The 23,498-nt window shown below is 39.3% G+C and overlaps 1 protein-coding gene across 2 annotated transcripts in view; it reads left to right on the forward strand.

Annotated features, from left to right (window-relative positions):
- FNIP1 (folliculin interacting protein 1) overlaps positions 1 to 23,498 on the forward strand; it is a 195,481-nt gene that overhangs the window by 101,104 nt on the left and 70,879 nt on the right. For both annotated transcript variants that reach the window (XM_066278448.1, XM_066278449.1), the window contains exons 3-6: positions 6,169 to 6,303; positions 10,008 to 10,108; positions 10,377 to 10,451; positions 17,959 to 18,050. In XM_066278448.1, coding sequence (XP_066134545.1) covers positions 6,169 to 6,303; positions 10,008 to 10,108; positions 10,377 to 10,451; positions 17,959 to 18,050 — 403 coding nt within the window. The remainder of the gene's footprint in view (positions 1 to 6,168; positions 6,304 to 10,007; positions 10,109 to 10,376; positions 10,452 to 17,958; positions 18,051 to 23,498) is intronic.

Below are 23,498 nucleotides of genomic sequence, written 5' to 3' on the forward strand. Positions count from 1 at the left end.
AATTATAAGTGAAGAGCTTTAGATTGTGAGCTTTACCAAATTATTTTACTTAGTTTCCTTTACCAAAAAGAAACTAACACTTTTAAATTTGGAAACAGCTATAAGTTTCTTAGGCAATTTAATATCAGCTTCATTCTGAATTTTTGGATTTGAAAAATAATTTATTTGAAAGTTGTCAAATAGAGGTAGACATAGACAATAGTAATATTTAGGCCCACTAAATAGTTTGAGTGTAATTAATTGAATCAAAATCATAATAATGAAACTTGTTTACTTTGAAGCTACATCAGATTAAGAAATTGCCATTATAAAAATATTTATTGCCCAGGCTGGTTGGCTCAGTGGTAGAGCGTTGGCCTGGCATGTGGAAGTCCCAGGTTCGATTCCTGGCCAGGACACACAGAAGTGCCCATCTGCTTCCTCCTTCCCCCCTCTCCTTTCTCTCTGTCTCTCTCTTTCCCTCCCACAACCAAGGGTCCATTGGAGCAAAGTTGGTCCGGGTGCTGAGGATGGCTCCATGGCCTCCACCTCAGGTGCTAGAATGGATCAGATTGCAGCGGAGCAATGCCCCAGAGGGGCTGAGCATCACCCCCTGGTGGGCATGCCAGGTGGATCCCGGTCAGGTGCATGTGGGAGTCTGTCTGTTTGTCCCCCACCCCTGCCACTTCTCACTTCAGAAAAAAATCCAAAAATACCCAATTTATTGAAGTCCCTTTAAATAAGACATGATGGTTTTCTTGTAAAGATGATAGATTATCATAATTCACTTTATATAGTACCTTTTATCTGTCATGGTAGGGAAGACAGTATTTCACAATGAAATATGATTCATTTCTGGACTTGGTTGAATTAAGAAATTCTCTGTGAAGAATATAACAGCACCTTGTAGGATAAAGAAATCTTTGGTTTTTTTTGTATTTCTACGCAAAACAAACACAATGTATTTAGAGTAAATTTAATGAGTTTGGGGAGTAAATGGAGGAGCTGTGTATTTTATTACATTTTAAATTCTGGGTATTTTTTGCATTTTAAATTCTATGACTAGTGAATTACATAAATGCTTTGATTTGTTTTAGAAATTAACATACTTTGCATACCTAAATATTATCTGAAATAAAATTTTATTGATCAGTGTATAGCTTTTGCAAACCATGTTTCTGAACTCCATTATATTCTTTGAAAAATTACTATCAAACTAGAAAACCTATTAAACTGAATATATTCAATTATTTTAATAAACAAATTTTGCTTGTAAAAATTTATTTTTATTTTTAATAAGGTCTAAGGATTGAATATTTTTCTTATAGCTCAAATGTAAAAATTATTGAGATATGGTTTCTTTGAACACTTTAGCCAAATGAATCCAGTGTGATTTGATTACATGATACTATCCTTATTCTGGACATTGTTTTTATTTTAATGATGATACAATGCTATTTCACAAGTTCCCAGTGAAGTTATATGATTATTCACATGTTCCAGACTTCATTCATTACACACAGGATAAAGTTGTACATCAGAAAATTCATATACCTCTGACAAGGTGAATACAAATTATAACGTGTGAGGGTTTTTTATTCACTCTGAAATATTATACAAGTGCTCATAGTTGAGTCTTGATCACATTAGGACATGGGATTTGGTTAGATAATTATAGCTATATAAAAAAGTTAACATATACAATTAACTTCTAATTAGAAGTTATGAAGGAAGCAATGCAAGATTGTGAATTATATCTTTTGGCTTTTTGTAGGATGTTTAATTTAGACCACTGGCCAAATTTTAATGGACTCTGAAGATTAGACGATTAGAATGTATCTGTGATGATTTCCTGAATTTTTGGCTGCATTGTGGATGTATAGGGGAAGTTTTTCTTTGTAGGATATACACATTAAAATATTCAGTTTGCCTATCCAGGCAGTGGCACAGTGGATGAAGCATCATACTGGGACACAGAGGACCCAGGTTCAAAACCTCGAGGTCACTGGCTTGAGCACAGGCTTATCAGCTTAATATGGGGTTGCTAGCTTGAGTGTGGGATTATAGACATGACCCCATGGTTGCTGGCTTGAGCCCAAAGGTCGCTGGCTTGAAGCCCAGGGTCACTGGCTTGACACCTAAGGTCACTGGCTTGAGCCCAAAGTTGCTGGCTTGAGCAAGGAGTCACTCAGTCTGCTGGAGCCCCTCCGGTCAAGGCACATATGAGAAAACAATCAATGAACAACTAAGGTGCCACAACGAAGAATTGATGCTGTCATCTTTTTCCTTCCTGTCTGTCTGTCCCTCTCTCTGACTCTCTCTCTCTCTCTCTCTCTCTCTCTCTCTCTCTCTCTCTCACACACACACACACACACACACAGTATCAGACCTGGCCGGTTCGCTCTGTGATCCTGGGTTTGATTCATAGGGCACACAGGAAGGGTGCCCATGTGCTTCTCCACCCCTCTCCCTCTTGCTTCTGTCTCTCTCTCCACCTCCTTCTCCTGCAGCCATGGATCTATTGGAGTGAGTTGGCCCCAGGTGCTGAGGATGGCTCTCTGGCCTCTGCTTTAGGCGCTAAGAAGAGCTCAGTTGCTGAGCAATGGAGCAACACCCCAGATGGGCAGAGCATTGCTGCCTTGCGGGCTTGCTGGGTGGATCATGGTTGGGGCGCATGCAGGAATCTGTCTCTGCCTCTTCTTACTAAATTAAATAAAATAAGTAAATAAATAATCAATCATTTTCCTTAAGAATAAGAGTAAAATAGTAAGAAAAGAAAATCAAGCCCTTTCCTCCCTCCAATTGTGCTCATAGAAAGCCTGCGTCTACCTGAGGGTTGCTGATGACAGATTCCTGTCCCCTTTCTAGACCATCTTCCACTAAAGTTGTTTGGTTTAAAAAAAGCCATGACTTCAAAGTGGGAGAGAGAAAAGACATTAGACAGCTTGGGAGTTGGTAGAAGAAAGGGAGGGAGGGTGTGTGTGTGTGTGTGTGTATGTGAGCTTTTATGTACACCTCTACACGTGCTTTTTATGCTTCAGTGTTGGAACTGATGTATGTTTGTTTCTTTTCTCCCTCTAGCAAGTTGCTCCTGTTTCAGAGATTGGATATACATAGTTCCCTCAGTCTGGAATGTCTTTCTAGTCGTCTTCCTCATTTACCTTTTATGCTTTTTCTTTTTTTGTAGTCCTTGATTAAATGATCAGGGGTAACTTCTTTGATATCCCTTGACCCTCTTTTGGACAGTTCATTTAAACATGGTGGTTGTTTGACCTCTCATCTGTAAAATGGTGATAATAATATTGCCTACTTTGTCGAGTTACGAGGAATAAGAGTAAAGTATATGTACAACAGAATAAATAGTACCTGAACAGATAGTAAGTGCCTGTGAGTTAGCCAAGCTCATATCATTATTAATAGTTTTAAAAAACATATTTGAAATAGATATTTCATTTGTCTAATTATTTGTTAAATGTCTCATTTCCCATTAGATTGTTAGTTCCATGAGGAAAAGGGTTGTGTCTGTTTTATTCACCTCTGTTCCCTAGTGCTCTGTACTCATGATACATAAATGCTTTTGTTAACAGATGAGATGGTGTTTGGCAGTAGTGGGTCTGTCAGGCCAACTGGATTTTGACTCTTAAGTATATCACAGACTTTATTAGCTCTTGTAACCTCTGTTACTTGGCTTCTCTGGACTTCCGGTTTCTCATCAGTAAAACTGAGTTATAATATCTACCACACTGAGTATTATAGAAGATATACTTAAAGGTCTAGCATTTATTGGTGATCAGTAAGTAGTAAAGTTATTAAGATGTGGCCAAGAATATCAATACTGAAAATACTAATATTTTTAGTGAGTGTTTAAATGAAATACTATAAAGCAAAAATTCCTAGTGAAATTCCTGACTCCAGAATAGGCATTCAATTATGTTAGTCTCTACTTTTAACTTTTTTCTAATAATATTTAAACTGCAAATCAGTAAGCATATGCTAGTTCTAGACACTATATAGGACACTATATATATTTATTTATGTATAAAGTATGTAATGAGAGACACACAAACATGGATATACCCCTTAAAGTGTTCATAATAACCTATCCATTAGGTAGTGCTTTTCTCCTCATTAAACATATGAGGTTTAGAGAGGTCAAGTAACTTGCCCAAGGAGCCAAGATTTAAATTCAGTCTCTTTAGTTTTAAAGCCTTTGTTTTTTCATTACCACACTCTCTCTTTACAGTTTTGGTTAGAGATGATATGAAATTACCAGATGTTTTCTAATGCAGTGCCTTTGGTCTTCCAAAAATTGTGGTCAGTGAGATTACTTCTGAAAACTTTCCTATGGTCTCTTGCATGGAAGAGTGGACGTACTGGTAACTGTGGTAAAGTACTGGAATACTTTTAGGAGTATCACAGACCTTGGTGGATTACAAGTTTGGTAATTGTAAACATGAAAGCTCAAACTTGTTGGGGAGGAAGAGGAATTAAGAAAAAGTAGAAATACATTTTTCTTTCACTCTAGACTGCACAACCTTGTGGTCCGAAGGTTAAAGCTTATTAAAAATTTGGCCATGGCTGGTTTGCTAAGTTGGTTAGAGCATCATCCCAAAACACCAAGGTTGTGGGTTCCATCCCTGGTCAGGGCATGTACAGGAAGTAAGCAATGAGTGCACAACTAAATGGAACAACAAATGAATGTTTCCCTCACCCTCTCCTTCTCCCTTTGCCTCTCCTTCTGCCTCTCCCTTCCTCTCTCTCTCCCTCCCTATCCTCTCTCTTCCTCTCTCTTTCTCTCTCTGTCCCTCTGCCTCTTCCTTCTTTTTTCTTTTCCTCTCCTTCCCTCTCACTCCCTCTCTCCCTCTCTCCCACTTCCTTCCTCTTCCTCCCTCTTCCTCCTTCTGTCTCTCTAAAATCAATCAGTAAAAATAAAAAATGGTTAAAAATGCTTTATTTCAAAAGATTAAATTCATACATATGTACATAGAGTAAAATCTAGAATTCATTTTCATTTCTTCTTCCACCCCTGCATCTCTCCCCAGAAGTTTTTTTTTATTCATAACAAGCACCATTTAGTTATATTTGAGTTTATGGTAATGAGATGAATTTTGATGGGCCCCTTGATATCTTCAGTGTGAGGCCTGGTTGAAAGTTTCAGTTCCACAATCCAGTGATTAGTGATTTCATCAATCATGCTTCCAGGTTGGTGAACACATTCACATGCCTGGAGGGTGCAAACCCCAACCCAATAAAAATAAAAGCTCCTGTACTCAGACCTCGTTCAGTATACTCTTTCATCTGGCTGCTCATTCATGTTCTTTCTAATAATTCTTTATAATAAACTGGAAATAGTAAAGTGTTTCCCTGAATTCTATGAGCCATTATAGCAAATTATTGAGCCTGAGAAGAGGGGTCAGGGAACCCCTGATTTATAGTAGGTGGCTCAGAAGTATGGGAGGCCCAGGACTTGTGATTGGTGGCTGAAGTGGTCTTCCAAGAAGTTTTATTTTTTTTTCTCATAAAATGTTACTTATGTTCACTTGTAGTGAGTATAGTGTGTTTAACTGACTTAATAAGTATTTAAAAGTTTTTCAGTTTAATTAAAATACTGATAGATACAACTTACATAAAAAGCCTTTGTGGTCATCAATAATTTTTAAGAACATTAAAGGATTTTGAGACCAAATAATTTGAAAACTGCAGTATATTTGTTAAGTCATTAGTATAATAAACATTTACCATAGTAATAGAGGGAAAATCCCCATGATTTAATAATGTTGGTAGGAAAAGTATAATGCAAACTCCACAAGTATTACAGTTATGAAATAAAGAATAAAAATCAGTATTGGAAAGAACTTGGTAAAATAAAAGTAGTCATTGTATTAAAGTGAATTTTACCCTTGATTTTTCAAAGGTTTTTTTTTTAAAGATTTTATTTATTCATTATAGAGGGGGGGGGGGGGAGAGAGAGAGAGAGAGAATGGGGGAGGAGCAGAAAGCATCAACTCCCGTATGTGCTTTGACCAGGCAAGCCCAGGGTTTTGAACCAGCAACCTCAGCGTTTCCAGGTTGACATTTTACCCACTGCGCCACCACAGGTCAGGCTTCAAAGGTTTTTATGTTATAATTAAATCTGTATATGGTTAAAAATCAGTTAAAGTATGAATGGGGATAATATCTCTATTTCAGAAACTCTGTAGTGATGCTCAAGTTAAAGTCTTTGGGAAATGCTGCCAGCTGAAACCTGGAGGAGACAGCTCTTCTTCTTTAGATAGTTCTATTACTTCATCTTCTGATGTAAAAGAACAATGTCCTAAGTACCAGGTAAGATCACTGATGTCTTTTATTTATTCATTCATTTGTAAATATTTTTTAATATCTACAGTCAGTATGTTGTGCACTATTTGAGGGACTGGGGATATAAAATGAACTATTTTTACACTCCTAGAGCTGATTGTAGCTGGGGAGGAAGATAATTAAACAAATAACTTATGTACTTGGATAAATATTAGGTTGGGGGAAGAACAGAGAACTGTGGGTATAGGTAGCAGGGATATATATTCTCCACCTTTTATTTTCTACTACTGCTTTTTTTTAGGCTACCAGAATAATTTCTTATTTTATATACTTTTAAATTATTGAAACTTGAAGGTAAATATAAAATAATTACACAGTTCAGCTATAGTTTGGAAGTGTGATTGTAAATATACACAGACTTGTTCATTTTTATTTAACTACATAGCAACTTCTCTATATTTTTGCTGTATTTTATGTACGATCAGTATTTGGTATCATACTAAGCAAATGTGAATTTATTTGTGTCAACCAAGCTTGCATGAATGAATAAAGTATTTTATATTTAGCAGTACTAAAATGGAATTCTGGCCTTTTAAAGTGTTTGTAATTAGGTAATTGTGTTTGGGTGGAAATTGGCCCTAATACCAGATCAGTGTGACAGTAATATGTGAAAGAACTTGGAAGTTATTAAACTCCAGATATAGCTCCAGATATTAGGGGATACTACACAGTTCCTCCTGCCCTTCTCTATTCCTCTTTCACTTTTTTTAGCATGATACCTTAACGAGTTCTTATTAGTGCTGTGCTATTTAACATTATTATATGTGTGCCAATTTGCATGTTTTCTAATTTGACCAATTGTGCAAACTTGCTTTTCTTTCTAATATTATGCAGTTAAAAATGAATATTAGCAGCCCTGGCCAAGTTGCTCAGTGGATAAAAGCATTGTCCAAACGCATCAAGGTTGTGGGTTTGATCCCTGGTCAGGGCATGTGCAAGAAGCAACCAGTGGCCCTGGCTGGTTGGCTCAGCGGTAGAGTGCCGGCCTGGCGTGCGGGGGGACCTGGGTTCGATTCCCGGCCAGGGCACATAGGAGAAGCGCCCATTTGCTTCTCCACCCCACCCTCTCCTTCCTCTCTGTCTCTCTCTTCCCCTCCCGCAGCCAAGGCTCCATTGGAGCAAAGATGGCCCGGGCGCTGGGGATGGCTCCTTGGCCTCTGCCCCAGGCACTAGAGTGGCTCTGATCACGGCAGAGCGGCGCACCGGAGGGGCAGAGCATCGCCCCCTGGTGGGCAGAGCATCGCCCCCTGGTGGGCAGAGTGTCGCCCCTGGTGGGCGTGCCGGGTGGATCCCGGTCAGGTGCATGCGGGAGTCTGTCTGACTGTCTCTCCCCGTTTCCAGCGTCAGAAAAATACAGAAAAAAAAAAAAAAAAAGAAGCAACCAGTGATTATATAGTTAAATGGAACAACTAAGTGGAATGGCAAGCTGATGCTTTTCTCCCTTCCTCCTTTCTTCCTCTCTCTTTCAAATCAATGAAATAAAAAAGAAATGAATATTAGCAAATGGATTCAGATTTTTACTAACCCTGAAGCAGTGAGTGATTGTAATCTCATTTTGCATCAAAACTACTAGATATTTTCTTTCTTTCTTTTTTTTTTTTAAAGTGAGAGTAGGGGAGATAACAGAGATAGACTCCCACATGCAACCTGACCAAGATCCACCCAGCAACCCCCAACTGGGGCTGATCCTCTGCCTATCTGGGACCATGCTCCCAACTGAGCTACTTTTAGTGCCTGAGGTGGAGGCTCCATGGAGCCATCATTGGCGCCTGGGCCCATATGCTTGAATCAACAAGCCATGGCTGCAGGAGGGGAAGAGAGAGAGAGAATGGGGAGGAGAAGCGGGGGAGAAGTAGATGGTCACTCTCCTATGCATCAAACCCAGAACCTTTACGTGCTGTGCTGAGGCTCTATCCTGAACCAACCGGCAGAGCAAGATTTTTTTTTTTTTTTTCATTTTTCCAAAGCTGGAAACAGGGAGGCAGTCAGACAGACTCCCGCATGCGCCCGACGGGGATCCACCTGGCTCGCCCACCAGGGGATGATGCTTTGCCCCTCTGGGGCCTCGCTCTGTTGCGTCCAGAGCCACTCTAGCGCCTGAGGCAGAGGCCACAGAGCCATCCCCAGCGCCCGGGCCACCTTTGCTCCAATGGAGCCTCGCTGCGGGAGGGGAAGAGAGAGACAGAGAGGAAAGAGAGGGGGAGGGGTGGAGAAGCAAATGGGCGCCTCTCCTGTGTGCCTTGGCCAGGAATCGAACCCGGGACTCCTGCACGCTGGGCCGACGCTCTACCGCAAGATTTTCTTTTTTAAGGCACAGATTTGCAAATCATATACTGGATATTGTGATAGGCTTAGTATAGTCCTGGAAATCTGCTTTTTTAGCAAGAAGGCATTGTATTATTGTAACAGATACTACAGTTGATAAAATGCAATTTCAAGTAACTAGAACATTATCTTTGATATACATCGATTATTATAAATTAACTTTTAGCAATGAGTACTTGCAAAGAATTGACCTTTCAAATAAGGGTCTTTAAACAATAAAGCATTAAAAATAATAGCACTTTCTTAATTATCGCCTTTGTTATAGGTTATGTCACATTAAAATATTATATAAGGAATAATATGGTTGGTAGGTAAGTAGTGATGTTTGCCACAATATTGGTATAGTAGCCAATCGAATGAATTCAATTTTTAGCTTTTTTTTTCTGACTCCTGTGAAGACAGTTAAAGAATAATGGAAAGGAATAACTTTTTGATCAGTTTTTTGAAAACAAGATATTCTGATGTTTCAAATAAGTCCTTTTTTATAAAACACAAAATAGGCACAAATTATACCACTTATGAATGCCTATTTTGCACAGTAGGAGCGGGAAAAGTTACTGTACAAAATTTTATGAATTCTACTTCTTGTTATCCCTAGATAGAGGAAGAAGTTTAAAGATAATGTGTCGTGGGGAAGCATTGCATATACAAAAAATGTGGTCACTCTTGCTCACTTGAGCATTACTTCTAATAGCAAAAACCTGGAAGTGACCTAAGTATCCATCAGTAAAGGGAGCTGGCTTGATAAACTGGCATTTTCATACAGTAGAATGCTATCCATGTCTAATATTATGTTTAGATCTATAGGACACTGTGAAATGAAGAAAATCAAGCTGCAAAACAGTGTAGAATCATTTTTTTAAAAACATTATATAGACTAACTATAGCAAAGGAATTTTGTTTTGTTTTGTTTTGTTTTTAGTGAGAGGAGGAGAGGCAGAGAAACACACTCCACATCCGCCCCAACCGGGATCCACCCGGCAAGCCCACTAGGGTGTGATGCTCTGCCCATCTGGGGCCCTTGCTTAGTTGCAACTGGAGCCATTTTTTAGCATCTGAGGCAGAGGCCATGGAGCCATCCTCAGTGCCCTAGGACAGTTTGATCAAGTCAATTGAGCCATGGCTGCAGGAGGGAAAGAGAGAGAGAGAGAGAGAGAGAGAGAAGGGGAAAGGGTAGAGAAGCAGATGGTTGCTTCTCCTGTGTGCCCTGACCAGGAATCAAACTGATCTGATGCTCTTATCAGTGAGTCTGCCAGGCAGGGCTGGAATTTTTTTAAAAAGCAGTATTTGAAATAGTCATAAGGTTTTAAATTCTACAATCTTATTCATGTTTGGTTATTGTTTAGGGTTCTAGGTGCTCTTCTGATGCCAATATGCTTGGGGAGATGATGTTTGGCTCAGTAGCAATGAGCTACAAAGGATCCACCTTAAAAATTCATCAGATTCGGTAAGGGATTTTTTTTTTTTATGTTTTCTCAATGAATCCATTCAGTAGAATAGTTAATATTTTTTAAGATAAAAGATTTTCATACAGTCTTCACTCAGATTGAGCATGTCAGATTACTGTATGATGTTCTATGGGTTCAATGCTGCTTCATGGCTGTTGTGACTCTGCTATGAAATCTCTGTGAATTATACATTTTTATTTATAATAAATTAAAAAGGTCCTTGTGTTTTAGTTTTAATCTTTTTCTTTCCCTCTCTTTTTTTCATAGTTCTCCTCCACAACTTATGCTTAGCAAAGTTTTCACTGCACGGACTGGCAGCAGCATCTGTGGGAGTCTCAATATGTAAGTGGTTGTGGATGCAGGGAGAAACGAATTATTTAAGATGTGCAAAATTTGAAAACTAACAGACTGCTCTCAGGATTGCAACTTAAATTTAGATTTTTTCCCCCCATTCCTTAAGTTTATAAATTTATGCAAGCCAGGCTCACCCCCCCCCCCCCGCCAGCTTTAGTGGACATATAACATTATGTAAATTTAAGATATACAACTTGTTGATTTGATATATTTACATATGGCAAAATGGTTGTCATAGCACTAGCTATTTACCTTTATCCTTTCACATACTTGTCATTTATGTTTTGTGGAAGGACATTTAAGATTTTCTGTTGGAGCAACTTCTAAGTATATAATACAGTATTAGTAGCTATAATCTGCCATATATTAGATCCCCAGAACTCATTAGTTTGATAACTGAAGTTTGCACCCTGTGATCATTAGCTTCCCATTTCACTCACCTCCAGCCCCTAGTAACCACCACTCTTCTTTGTTTCTCTGTGTTTGGTTCTTTTATTGCTCACCCCTCCCCCTTATTTTTAAGAGAGAGGAAGGGAGAGAGAGAGAGAGAGAAACATTGACTTGTTGTTCCACTTATTTATGCCGTCATTGGTTGATTCTTATATGTGCCCTGACTAGGGATGGAACATGTTGAGGCAATGCTCCACCCAACTGAGCTGCCCATCCAGGATCTGAGTTTGAGTTTTAGAGTTTACCCATTCCGTTTGAGTTTTAGATTTCACATATAAGTGCTGTCAAACAATGTTTGTTTTTCTTTATCTGACTGACTTGACTTGGTATACTCAAGATTCATTCAAATTGTTACAAGTCACAGGATTTCTTTCTTTCTCATGGTTGCATAATATTTGTATGTGTGTGAATGGTATCTTTTTTATTTACTCAATTGTTGACATACTTACATTGTATCTATTGATATGTATTGGCTGTTGTTGCAGTGAGCATTATTCACAACAGCTAAAACATGGAAGCGACTTAAATGTTCTTTAACAGGTGATTGAATAAAGAAGATGTGGTACATACATGGTGGGTCAAAAGTAGGTTTTCAGTTGTTTGTATAGAAAATAATACACTAAAAGAATTATGAAATATTGTCATTTGAGACAACATGGATGGATCTTGAGAGTATCATACTAAGTGAAATAAATCAGATGAAAAAGGACAAAAACCATATGATTTAAAAAAATTTTTTTTGGTTAGGCAAAAATCATGATTTCGTTCACATGTGGGATACAAAACAGAAAGCAACAAACAAAACAAATTCATAGACATGGACACTAGGATGGTCGTTTCCAGAGAATAAGGGGGGTGGGGATAGGATGGAGAAGATAAAACATATGGTGATAGAAGGAGATCAGAATTATGTTACCTGATTTATTATAGAATTGTACACCAGAAAATTATATAATTTTATTAACCAATGTCACCCCTGATACATTTAGTTAAAAAAATAATGCTGCAATGGGCCTGATCTATGGTGGTACAGTGGATAGAGCCTTGACCCGGAATGCTGAGGTCGCTGGTTTGGGGCCCTGGGCTTGCCTGATTAAGGCACATATGGGAGTTGATGCTTCCTGCTCCTTCCCTTCCCTTCCCTTCCCTTCCCTTCCCTTCCCTTCCCTTCCCTTCCCTTCCCTTCCCTTCCCTTCCCTTCTCTCTCTCTCTCTCCCTCTCTCTCTCTCTCTTACTCTCTCTCTCCTTTCTAAAATGAATAAATAAAGTCTTTAAAAAAATGCTGCAATGAACATGGGAGTGCAGGTATTTGTTTGTTATCCTGTTTTCATTTATTTTTGCTATATACCCAGAGTGGAATTGCTATTTCATATGGTAGTTCTATTTTTAATTTTTTGAGGAACCTTCAGACTATCTCCCTGATGATTGCTCTATCAATTTACATTCCCACCAACAGTGCAAAAGGGTTCCTTTTTCTTCACACCCATGCCAACACTTGATACTGATGCCATTCTAAGAGATGTGATTGGACATCTTATTGTGATTTGATTTGCATTTCCCTAATGATTAGTGATTTTGAGCACTTTTTTATTCATTGTTGGCCATTTGTATGTTTTCTTTGGAAAACTATCTATTCATATCCTTTGAGTATTCAGAGGAACTATTTTTTAATTGTGTTGTTTGTTTTTTTGCTGTTGATTTCTATGAGTTCTTTATATATTTTGGATATTCACACCTTTTATGATTTGTAAATATTTCTCCTATTCCATGAGTTGCTTTTTATTTTGTTGATGCTTCTCTTTGCTGTGCAGAAACTTTTTAGTTTGATGTAGTCCTACTTTTTTTTTTTTAAGTGAGTGGAGGGGAGGTAGTGAGACAGACTCCCACATGTGCCTGACTGGGATCCACCTGGCAACCACTGCCTGGGGCTGATGTTCAAATTAACCAAGCTATTTTTAGTGCCTAAGGCTGAAGCTGGGACCAAAGAGCTATCCTCACCGCCTGGGGTCGATGCTTGAACCAATTGAACCACTGACTGCGAGAGGAAGAGGGAGGGGAGAGAAGCCGATGGTTGCCTCTCTTGTGTGCCCTGACTGGCAATTGAACCCAGGATGTCCATATGCCAGACTGGCACTCTATCCACTGAGCAAACCAGCCATGACCTATTCTAGGTTATCTTATCAAATATTAGTTGATCATGCAGAGTGAGGCAAAAGTAGGTTTACAGTTCATATGTAAATAATACAATAAATAATAATACAAGAATAAATTCTGTATTTTGCATAGTCACAACTGTAAACCTACTTTTGCCCCATCCTGTATATGTGGGGTTTTTCCCCCCCTAGGCTCTTGATTCTGTTCCATTGTTCTATGTCTATTTTTATGCCAATACTACCATACTGTTTAATTATTGTAGTTTAGTTGAAATTAGGAAGTGTGATGCCTGTGGCTTTATTCTTTTCAAGATTGTTTTGGGTATCCAGGGTCTTCTGTGGCTCCATACAGATTTTAAGATTGATTTTCTGTTTCGGTGAAAAATGGCACTGGAATTTTGATAAGGGTTTACATTGAATCTGTAGAATGGCTTTGGATAACATGGACATTTTAACAATATTCATTCTTCCAATTCATGAACATGGGGTATTTTTCCATTTGTTTCGTCGTCTTCAATGCCTTTCATCAAAGGCTTGTAGTTTTCATTGGTGAGCTCTTTTATGTCCTTGGTTAAATTTCTTCCTATTTGATTGTTGATGCTATTGTGTTATTTTTGATGCAAAGTACCTTATTTTATTCCAGATGTTTTGTTGTTAATGTATAGAAACACAACTGTCTTCTGTATATTTTTATTTTCTGCAACTTTACTGAGTTTGTTCATTAGTTCTAGCAGTTTTTTGGTAGAGTCGTTAGGACTTTCTCTGTATAAAATTGTATCATCTGCAAGCAGTTTTACTTTTTTTCCTGTTTGGATGTCTTTTATTTATTTATATTTTTTGCCTGATTGTACTGGTTTAATAGTCCCAGTACTCTATTGAATAGGAGTAGTGATTATAGGCATCCTTGCCTTGTTCATGATCTTAAGGAAAAGCTTTCAACCTTTCACTGTTGAGTATGCTGTTGGCTTTGCATTTGTCACATAAGGCCTTTACTATGTTGAAATATATGCCTTCTGTGCTCTCTTTGTTGAGGTTTTTTTTTAATCATGAAAGAATGTTGTATTTTGTCAAATGATCTTTCTGTTCCTGTTGTAATAATCATTATTTTTACCTTTCATTCTGTTAATCTGGTGAATCTCATTTATTGCTTTGCATTTGTTGAATTATCCTTTCATCCCAGGAATAAATTCTACTTGTTCATGTTGAATGATCCTTTAATGCAGTGGTCCTCAACCTTTTTTGGGCCACGGACTGGCCTTTAGGGTGGGATGGATAAATGTATTACGTGACCGAGACAAGCATCAAGAATGAGTCTTAGAAGGATGTAACAGAGGGAATCTGGTCATTTTTAAAAAATAAAACATCGTTCAGACTTAAATATAAATAAAACGGAAATAATGTAAGTTATTTATTCTTTCTCTGTAAACCAGTACCAAATGGCCCACGGACCGGCACCAGTCCGTGTCCCAGGTGTTGGGGACCACTGCTTTAATGTACTGTTGAATTTGGTTTGCTGATATTTTGTTGAGTGTTTTGCCTCTGTATTCATTAGGGATATTAGTCTTCCCTGTGGTGGGTGTTCTTATCTAGCTTTGGTGTCAAGGTAATTACAGACTTATTAAATGAGTTTGGGAGTGTTTCCTCCTCTTTGGGTTTTGGAAGTTTCAGGATTGGCATTAACTCTTCAAATGTTTGGTAGAATTTACCAGTGAAATCATCTGGTCTTGGGCTTTTATGTGCTGGGAGGCTTTTGATTACCAATTAGATCTCCTTCCTCTTTATTGGTTTGTTCAGCGTTTCTATTTCTTCATGAACCTGTCTTGGTAGGTTGTATATTTCTAGAACTTTATTTCTTCTGGGTTATTCAATTTGTTGGCATATAATTGTTCATAGTAGTCTTTCATGATCCTTTTTATTTCTGTGGTATCAGTTGTAATGTCTTTGCTTTCATTTCTGATTTTATTTATTTGAAATCTCTTTTTTCTGACATTTTTCTATTATTTTTCTGGTCTCTGATTTTTGTTAACACAGGTCCTTGAATAGTGCCATTTTCTTCAGTGTTGTTTAAGTGAACCTAACTCTTGTTTATATCAATTAGCCTGTGGTAAAACTGTTTTCATTATATATCATTTCACTTAAAGTGTCAGAACTTACTGATATTAAGGGAGTACTTACTATACTTTCTTGCTTTAGTGACTTTGTTGGACTTTCTTCTTTTTTTAGTTCCTTGAGGTATAAAGTAAGGTTGTTTATTTGAGATCTTTCTTGCTTTTTAATAGGCATTTTTTGCTATGAACTTCCCTCTTAAAACTGCTTTTGTAGCATCCCATATGTTTTGATATGCTGTGCTTCCATATTCATTTGTTTCAAGATATTTTTTATATTTCTTTTGATTTCTTCTTTGACACATTGGTTATTTAGGGACATGTTTATTAGTCTCCACATATTTATGAATATTTTAGCTTTCTTCCTTTACTGATTTCTAGTTTTCATATCCTTGTGATCGGAAAAAATACTTGGTATGATTTCAGTCTTCTTCAGTTTGCTGAGACTTGGTTTATAATTTATCATATGATATGTCCTAGAGAGTGTTTCATATGTGCTTGAGAAGAATGTGTTTCTGTTGCTGATTGATATAATCTTCTGTTTATATTATTTGGTCTAAAGAATGCTTTAAGTCCTACGTTTCTTTGTTAGTTTTCTGTCTGGATGATGTATCCATTATTGAAAGTAAGGCATTAAAGTCCTCTACTACTATATTGTTGTCTGTTTTTTTCCTTTCTGATCTGATAGTATTTGCATAATATGATTAAGTATTCTGATGTTGAGTGTATATATAGTTACTATTGCTATATCTTCTTGATGAATTGACCTTTCCCTTTTATATGATCATCTTTGTCTCTTGTTACCATTTTTGAATTAAGCCTATTTTGTCTGATATAATATAGCTACCCTTAATCTCTTTTGGTTTCCACTTGCATAGACTTTTTCTACCCCATCATGTTGAGCCTATGTGTGTCCTTAAAGCTGAAAGGAATCTCTTGTAGGCAGTTTCATTGTTGAGTCTTGTTTTATAATCTATCAAAGCACTGTGTCTGTGGAGGCGAGATTGCTTCCTCATTTGAGTTTAATTGAAGAACAGGAAATATAATTTCTTTTTCTCTAATTTGCTAGACTCTATCTCTGGAAGTAAAATGTTGAATGCATTTTCATGTTAAGTTGACATGCTGATTTCATATTTTACAGTGCCATGCAGACTTAGCAACTGTAAGTTGTGCTCTTCAGTTTCTTTTTTGTTTTTTAAATTGATTTTAGAGAGAAGAGAGAGAGAGAGAGAGAGCTCTTAAGTTTTTAGATCCCCTGCAGAATTAACCCTCCGATTAGGAGTAGCCTAGGTCAGCCATATGGAATATCACAAGTTATTATTGCCAACTTTAGAATAGTGAATCCTGAAACAAGGTCAGGCCTGATGTCAGGATAATGGACTACATGCCAGAACTTAGTAAATGAGGGATTGGGGTTAGGGGAGGTGGTAGTAGACCCAAAGAAGGATTCTGTAGGCTTGAAATCAGAAACTCTGGGGGCATCTAAAGTCAAAAGCAGCCAGAGATAGCAAAGAGCCAGCCCAACTGGGGAAATTCTCAAGATGTTCTGTTTCTTATCAGTGCTTTAAAAAAACTTCTGAGGGGTTTTATTAGCTAAAGGTCTAATACCCGAAACTCTTGTATAACTTTTAGGAAGGAAAGGGAGAGATGTTCTTTACACTATTATGGATGTTTACAAAATATCAATGCCAAAAGTACTAATTTTTAAGAGTTTAATCCTAAAGTAGCCTTGGCCGTTTGGCGCAGTGGTAGAGCGTCGGCCTGGCGTGCAGAAGTCCCGGGTTCGATTCCCGGCCAGGGCACACAGGAGAAGTGCCCATCTGCTTCTCCACCCCTCCCCCTCTCCTTCCTCTCTGTCTCTCTCTTCCCCTCCCACAGCCGAGGCTCCATTGGAGCAAAGATGGCCCGGGCGCTGGGGATGGCTCCGTGGCCTCTGCCTCAGGCGCTAGAATGACTCTGGTCGCAACAGAGCGACGCCCCAGAGGGGCAGAGCATCGCCCCCTGGTGGGCGTGCCGGGTGGATCCCGGTCAGGCGCATGCGGGAGTCTGTCTGACTGTCTCTCCCCGTTTCCAGCTTCAGAAAAATACAAAAAAAAAAAAGAAAGAAAAAAAAAATCTGTAACAGTCCAGATAATAAATATTTTTGGTTTTGTGAGCAGACGGCATGTTGTAGTTTCTCAGCTCTGCAATTATAGCATTAAAACAGCCATGTACAATGTGTAAATGAATGGGTGTGAATGTTTCCCAGTAAACTTTTATTTACAAAACCAGGCAGAAGGCTGGATTTATCCCTCAGACTTATTTAAATTAATTAGTTTATAGTACCAATGGAAGTTTTAAAACTTTTACACAGCTTGACCAGGCAGTGGTGCACTGGGTAGAGCTTCAGCCTGGGACACAGAGGACCCAGATTTGAAACCCTGAGGTCACTGGCTTGAGTGTGGGCTCATCCAGTTTGAGCGTGGGGTTGCCTGCTTGAGTGTGGGATCATACACATGACCCCATGGTCATTGGCTTGAGCAAGGTGTCACTGACTCAGCTGGAGACCCCCAGTCAAGGCACTTATGAGAAAGCAGTCAATAAACAACTACGATGCCGCTTCTCATCTCTCTCCCTTCTGTCTGTTCCTATCTATCCCTCTCTCTGTCTCTACCTTTGTCTCTCTCACTAAAAAACAAACAAACCAAAAACAAAAAACTATTACACAGTTAAAATTTTCTTGGGGTACAGAATGGCCATTAAGAGCATAAAATGATTTTGGAATTTTTTTTTTTCTCTTTCCTTTAGGCTGCAAGACAGTCTTGAATTCATCAATCAGGACAACAGTACATTAAAGGCTGATAGTAACACAGTTATTAATGGACTACTTGGAAATATAGGTAAATGGTTCCTTTGGTTTTATAAGTTTTAAAAATGTGAACAGTATAACAGGGATTTGCACTTCTTTCTTAATAATATAGATCTTTTATAAGAACAAAGAGTTTCAAATAATAGGAATGGAAAAGGCTTTTAAATCGTAAATATAACATACTATTTGAAAAACATAATTTTTATGTATTTGAGCATTATGTTTATTTAGTGTCTGAAAAGAGAGAGAACTGCTGAAGATCTATCAAATTTGTTTTTGTTTCTAACTTTGATGCATCTTTGAAAGGCACTGGTATTGATATAAAAAGCCCTTTCTCTTTTGAATATTTCACTTGAGGAAGACTGGTATTAATTACACCTTCTTCCATCTCTCTTCCTTAACAATACCAGTAATTTTGAAATGCTGCTCATTTTTGACCTGTAATTCAGATGAGAAGATATTCAAATTTGATGTTCCTTAAGGGATTTCTTTTTAGTAATTTATTAAAAAAAAAAAAGGGATACCTATGTAGTAATTTGTTTAGTTGTTTGTTAGTTTAGTTTAACATTTTAAAGTGACAAACTTTTTAACATTTCTAGTCATTTGTTTTATCCTAGAAAGTGTAACTAAATTGCAACTGACAATATTCCCAGTGTATAGAGAACTGTAGTATATTACGATACCATTTAGAATAGGATGAATATTTCTCTCGTTTCCTGATTAATGAGAATTATTTATAATTAATGTAAATAAATATTACTTATATGAATTTGTAAAAAATATTTTTTCCCAACTTGAACAGTATTTTTTTTTGTATTTTTCTGAAGTGAGAAGCAGGGGGGAGGTAGACAAACAGACTCCCGCATGTGCCTGACTCGGATCCACCTGGGATGCCCACCAAGGGGCGATGCTCTGCCCATCTGGGCCACCACTCTGCTGCAACAGAGCCATTCTAGCTCCTGAGGCGGAGGCCATGGAGCCATCCTCAGCGCCTGGGCCAACTATGTTCCAATGGAGCCTTGGCTGCAGGAGGGGAAGAGAGAGACAAGAGAAAGTAGAGGAGGAAGGGTGGAGAAGCAAATGGATGCTTCTCCTTTGTGCCCTGGCCAGGAATCGAACCTGGGACTCCCACACGCCAGGCCGATGCTCTCCTGCTGAGCTAGCTGGCCAGGGCTTGAATAGTATTTTTTTTTTTTTGTATTTTTCTGAAGTTGGAAACAGGGAGAGACAGTCAGACAGACTCCCGCATGCGCCCGACCGGGATCCACCTGGCACGCCCACCAGGGGGCGATGCTCTGCCCCTCTGGGGTGTCGCTCTGTTGCGACCAGAGCCACTCTAGCGCCTGGGGCAGAGACCAAGGAGCCATCCCCAGCGCCCGGGCCATCTTTGCTCCAATGGAGCCTTGGCTGCGGGAGGGGAAGAGAGAGACAGAGAGGAAGGAGAGGGGGAGGGGTGGAGAAGCAGATGGGCGCCTCTCCTATGTGCCCTGGCCGGGAATCAAACCCGGGACTTCTGCACACCAGGCCGACGCTCTACCACTGAGCCAACCGGCCAGGGCTTTGAATAGTATTTTAAAAAATATATTAAAAATTCTATTTTTTAAAATAATCTCTGTTCTTTCAAATGAGCATTTATTAAACATCCTGTGGGCTAGGTAATGTCAGGCATGTACTTTAGAAAGTATGTATATTTTGTAGAAAAATACAAGTTCTGCTTTTTTCCTAATTTGGATAATTATTTTATTGGCTTTAACAAAGTAAAGATGAGACAAGGAATAACTGAATCTTTTTTTTTGTAATTTGACACTTTTCAAAGCTCAAGGGGCTTATTAAAAATTATGTATTTTACTAATACAAATTTATTATCACTTATAAAGGTAATTAATTATACTATAGATACTAGATATACTTACTATTTTAATATAGAATAGGAAATTAATTTATTTAACAGAGTACAGACTTTAAATAATGAACATGTTTTATTTGTACATTCTTACTGTGAATCAAGAATATTTGGGCCCTGGCCATTTGGCTCAGTGGATAGATTGTTGGCCTGGTTGGTGTATAGATGTCCTGGGTTTGATCCCGGTCAGGACACACACGAGAAGCGACCATCTGCCCCTTCCTCTCCCCCTTCTCGTTTTCTTCCCCTCTTACAACCAGTGACTCAGTTGGTCCTAGCGTTAGCCCCGGGCACTGAGGATAGCTTGTTTGGTCTGGACGTTGGCCCTGGGCACTGAGAATAGCTTGGTTGGTTCAAACATCTACCCTAGACGGGGGCTGCCAGGTGGATCCCGGTAGGGGTGCATGCAGGATTCTATCTCCTCTCTTCTCATTAAAAAAAAAGTATTTGAGAACCATTTATTATTTTCTTTAAATTTCCAATCAACAAATACTTATTAAGCAGCTATAATAGGCCAACTACTCCGCTAGTCCCTGAGTATACAGTGTATACCAGGCACAGTTTCTATCTCAGTGTATTGATAGTGGGAGTCAGACAATTAATATAACAATTATAATATACTGTAATTAAGTGGACAAGGTTCAGAGCAGGGTTTGATAAAAATGAAGATTGCCTAATTCAATCCTGGAGAATCAGTGAAAGCTTCCTTGAAGAAGTGAGGCATAAGCTTGAAGGATTAGTTTGATAGTTGGGGAAAGAAATGTTCTTGGAAAAAAGTAGTAGCATGTGCACAGACCTAGGGGCAAGAGATCATAGCACATGAGAAGAATGTATATAAATGAATGTGGATGGTGCACAGGAAGTGAATAGAAAGACGTGAACAAAAGCCAAGTCACAAAGGACACTGTGGGTCATCCTGAGGAATTTAGATTAGGCTTTGAGCATTGGGTACCAGTGAGGGTATGTTAGTTTGGGTCTTCCACCTGTTTTTTAATAGGTGCCAAGACAGGATTAAGCATGCAAGGATTTTATTAGGGGAAAATGACTATGTAAGAAAAAATGAAGAGGGAGCTGGTAAAGGTAAAAAACGCCCTTGGATTGTGATACAAGTCTGAGCCCAAGTAAAAGATAGGAATAGGTTTTATGGAAGTGTCCAACCTGCCCACACTTTAAGGAAGATTTGGTAAGGCCATTGACAAGTCTTCAAGTCAAAGTTTGTTTTCAGAATAGACCCACTTCTTGCCAAAATGGACCTGCCTTACTCTATCTGCTGTGTTTAGTCATTGGTTAGATGCAGCCTATGGGACATGTGAATTTGCACAAGCATGATAGTAGATCTCAGAATACAGCAGCTGGTATACTTTGTCACTTAAAATCCTTGTAGCCCTGTTTGAATGGCTCAATTGGTTAGAGCATCGTTCCAATACGCCGATGTTGTAGATTTGATCCCCAGATTCAACCTATGAATGCATAAACAAGTGGCACAATAAATCACTGTCTTTCTGTCTTGTCTTGTTACCCCTTTCTCCTTCCGTCTTGCTACCCCTTTCTCCCTCCTCTCCCTCCCTCCCCTCCCTCCCTCCCTCCCTCCCTCCCTCCCTCCCTCCCTCCCTCCTTTTCTCTCTCTCCCCCTCTCTCTCTCCCCCTCTCTTTCTCCCTCTCTCCCTCTTCTCCTTCTACTCTGTCTAAATCAATAAATGAAAAAAAAAAGTCATAAAATTATAGCTAGAGATTTTTTTTTTTTTTCTGAAGCTGGAAACGGGGAGAGACAGACTCCCGCATGCGCCCGACCGGGATCCACCCGGCACGCCCACCAGGGGCGATGCTCTGCCCACCAGGGGCGATGCTCTGCCCCTCCGGGGTGTCGCTCTGCCGAGACCAGAGCCACTCTAGCGCCTGGGGCAGAGGCCAAGGAGCCATCCCCAGCGCCCGGGCCATCCTTGCTCCAATGGAGCCTTGGCTGCGGGAAGGGAAGAGAGAGACAGAGAGGAAGGAGGGGGTGGGGGTGGAGAAGCAAATGGGCACTTCTCCTATGTGCCCTGGCCGGGAATCGAACTCGGGTCCCCCACATGCCAGGCTGACGCTCTAACCGCTGAGCCAACCGGCCAGGGCTATAGCTAGAGATCTTTATGGTGCATTCTTAAGGCCACCACAGAGGAGTTTTCAGAATACAGGCATACCTACGAGATATTGTAGGTTTGGTTCCAGACCACCACAATAAAGCAAATGTCTCAGTGAAGTGAGTGACACAAATTTTTTGTTTTTTCAGTGAGTATAAGTTATGTTTACACTATACTGTAGTCTGTTAAGTGTGCAATAGCACTATGTCTAAAAAAAAAAAACCTCAATGTACATACCTTAATTTAAAAATATTTGTTGCTACCTGACCAGGTGGTGACACAGTGGATAGAGCTTTGGCCTGGGATGCTGAGGATTTGGGTTCAAAACCTGAGGTAGCCAGCTTGAGTGTGGGATCATAGACATGACCCCATGGTTCCTGGCTTGAGCCCAAAGGTCGCTGGCTTGGAGCCCAAGGTCACTGGTTTGAGCAAGGGGTTACTGGCTTGGTTGGAGTCCCCCAGTCAAGGCACAATGGAGAAAGCAATCAATGAACAACTAAAGTGCCACAACTAAAAATTGATGCTTCTCATCTTCTTTTCTGTCTGTCTGTCTGTCTCTCTCTCTCTCGCTTGCTCGCTAAAAAAATAAACTTGGTTGCTAAAAAATGCTGACCATCATCTGAGCCTGCAACAAATCATAATCTTTTTGCTGGTGGTGGGTCTTGCCTTGATGTTGTTGGCTGCTGACTGATCAAGGGTAGTGGTTGCTGAAAATTGAATGGCTGTGGCAAGTTCTCAAAGTAAGACAACAGTGAAGTTTTCTTTCATGAGTGATTTTCCTGTAGCACACATGCTGTTTAATAACATTTTAACCACAGTAGACCTGCTTTCAAAATTGGAGCCATTCCTCTCAAACTTTACTATGGTTTTATCAACTAAGTTGATGTGATATTCTAAATCCTTTGCTGTTATTTTAGCAGCCTTGACAGCATTTTTATCAGGAATAGATTGTATCTCAAGAAACCACTCTTTTTGCTCATCCAAAAAGAAGCAATTCCTCATTCATTAAGTTTTATCGTGAGATTGCTGCAATTCAGTCACAGCTTCGGGCTCCACCTCTAATTCTATTTCTCTTGCTGTTTCCACACATCTGTAGTTAATTCCTCCACTGAAGTCTTAAACCCTTCAAAGTCATTTGTGAGAGTTGGAGTCAACTTTAAAATACTGTTCATGTTTATATTTTGATGAGTGTTTTTTTTTGTGTGTGTGTGTATGTGACAGAGACAGAAAGGGGCACAGATAGGGGCAGACAGACAGGAAGGGAGAGAGATGAGAAGCATCAGTTCTTCCCTGTGGCACCTTAGTTGTTCATTGATTGCTCTCTCATATGTGCCTTGACCAGGAGGCTACAGCAGACTGAGTGACCCCTTGCTCAAGCCAACGACCTTGGGCTCAAGCTGGTGAGCCTTGCTCAAACCAGACAAACCCGCACTCAAGCTGGCAACCTCGGGGTTTC

The sequence above is a fragment of the Saccopteryx bilineata genome, chromosome 4, assembly GCF_036850765.1.
Source record: "Saccopteryx bilineata isolate mSacBil1 chromosome 4, mSacBil1_pri_phased_curated, whole genome shotgun sequence".
Taxonomy (NCBI): Eukaryota; Metazoa; Chordata; class Mammalia; order Chiroptera; family Emballonuridae; genus Saccopteryx; species Saccopteryx bilineata.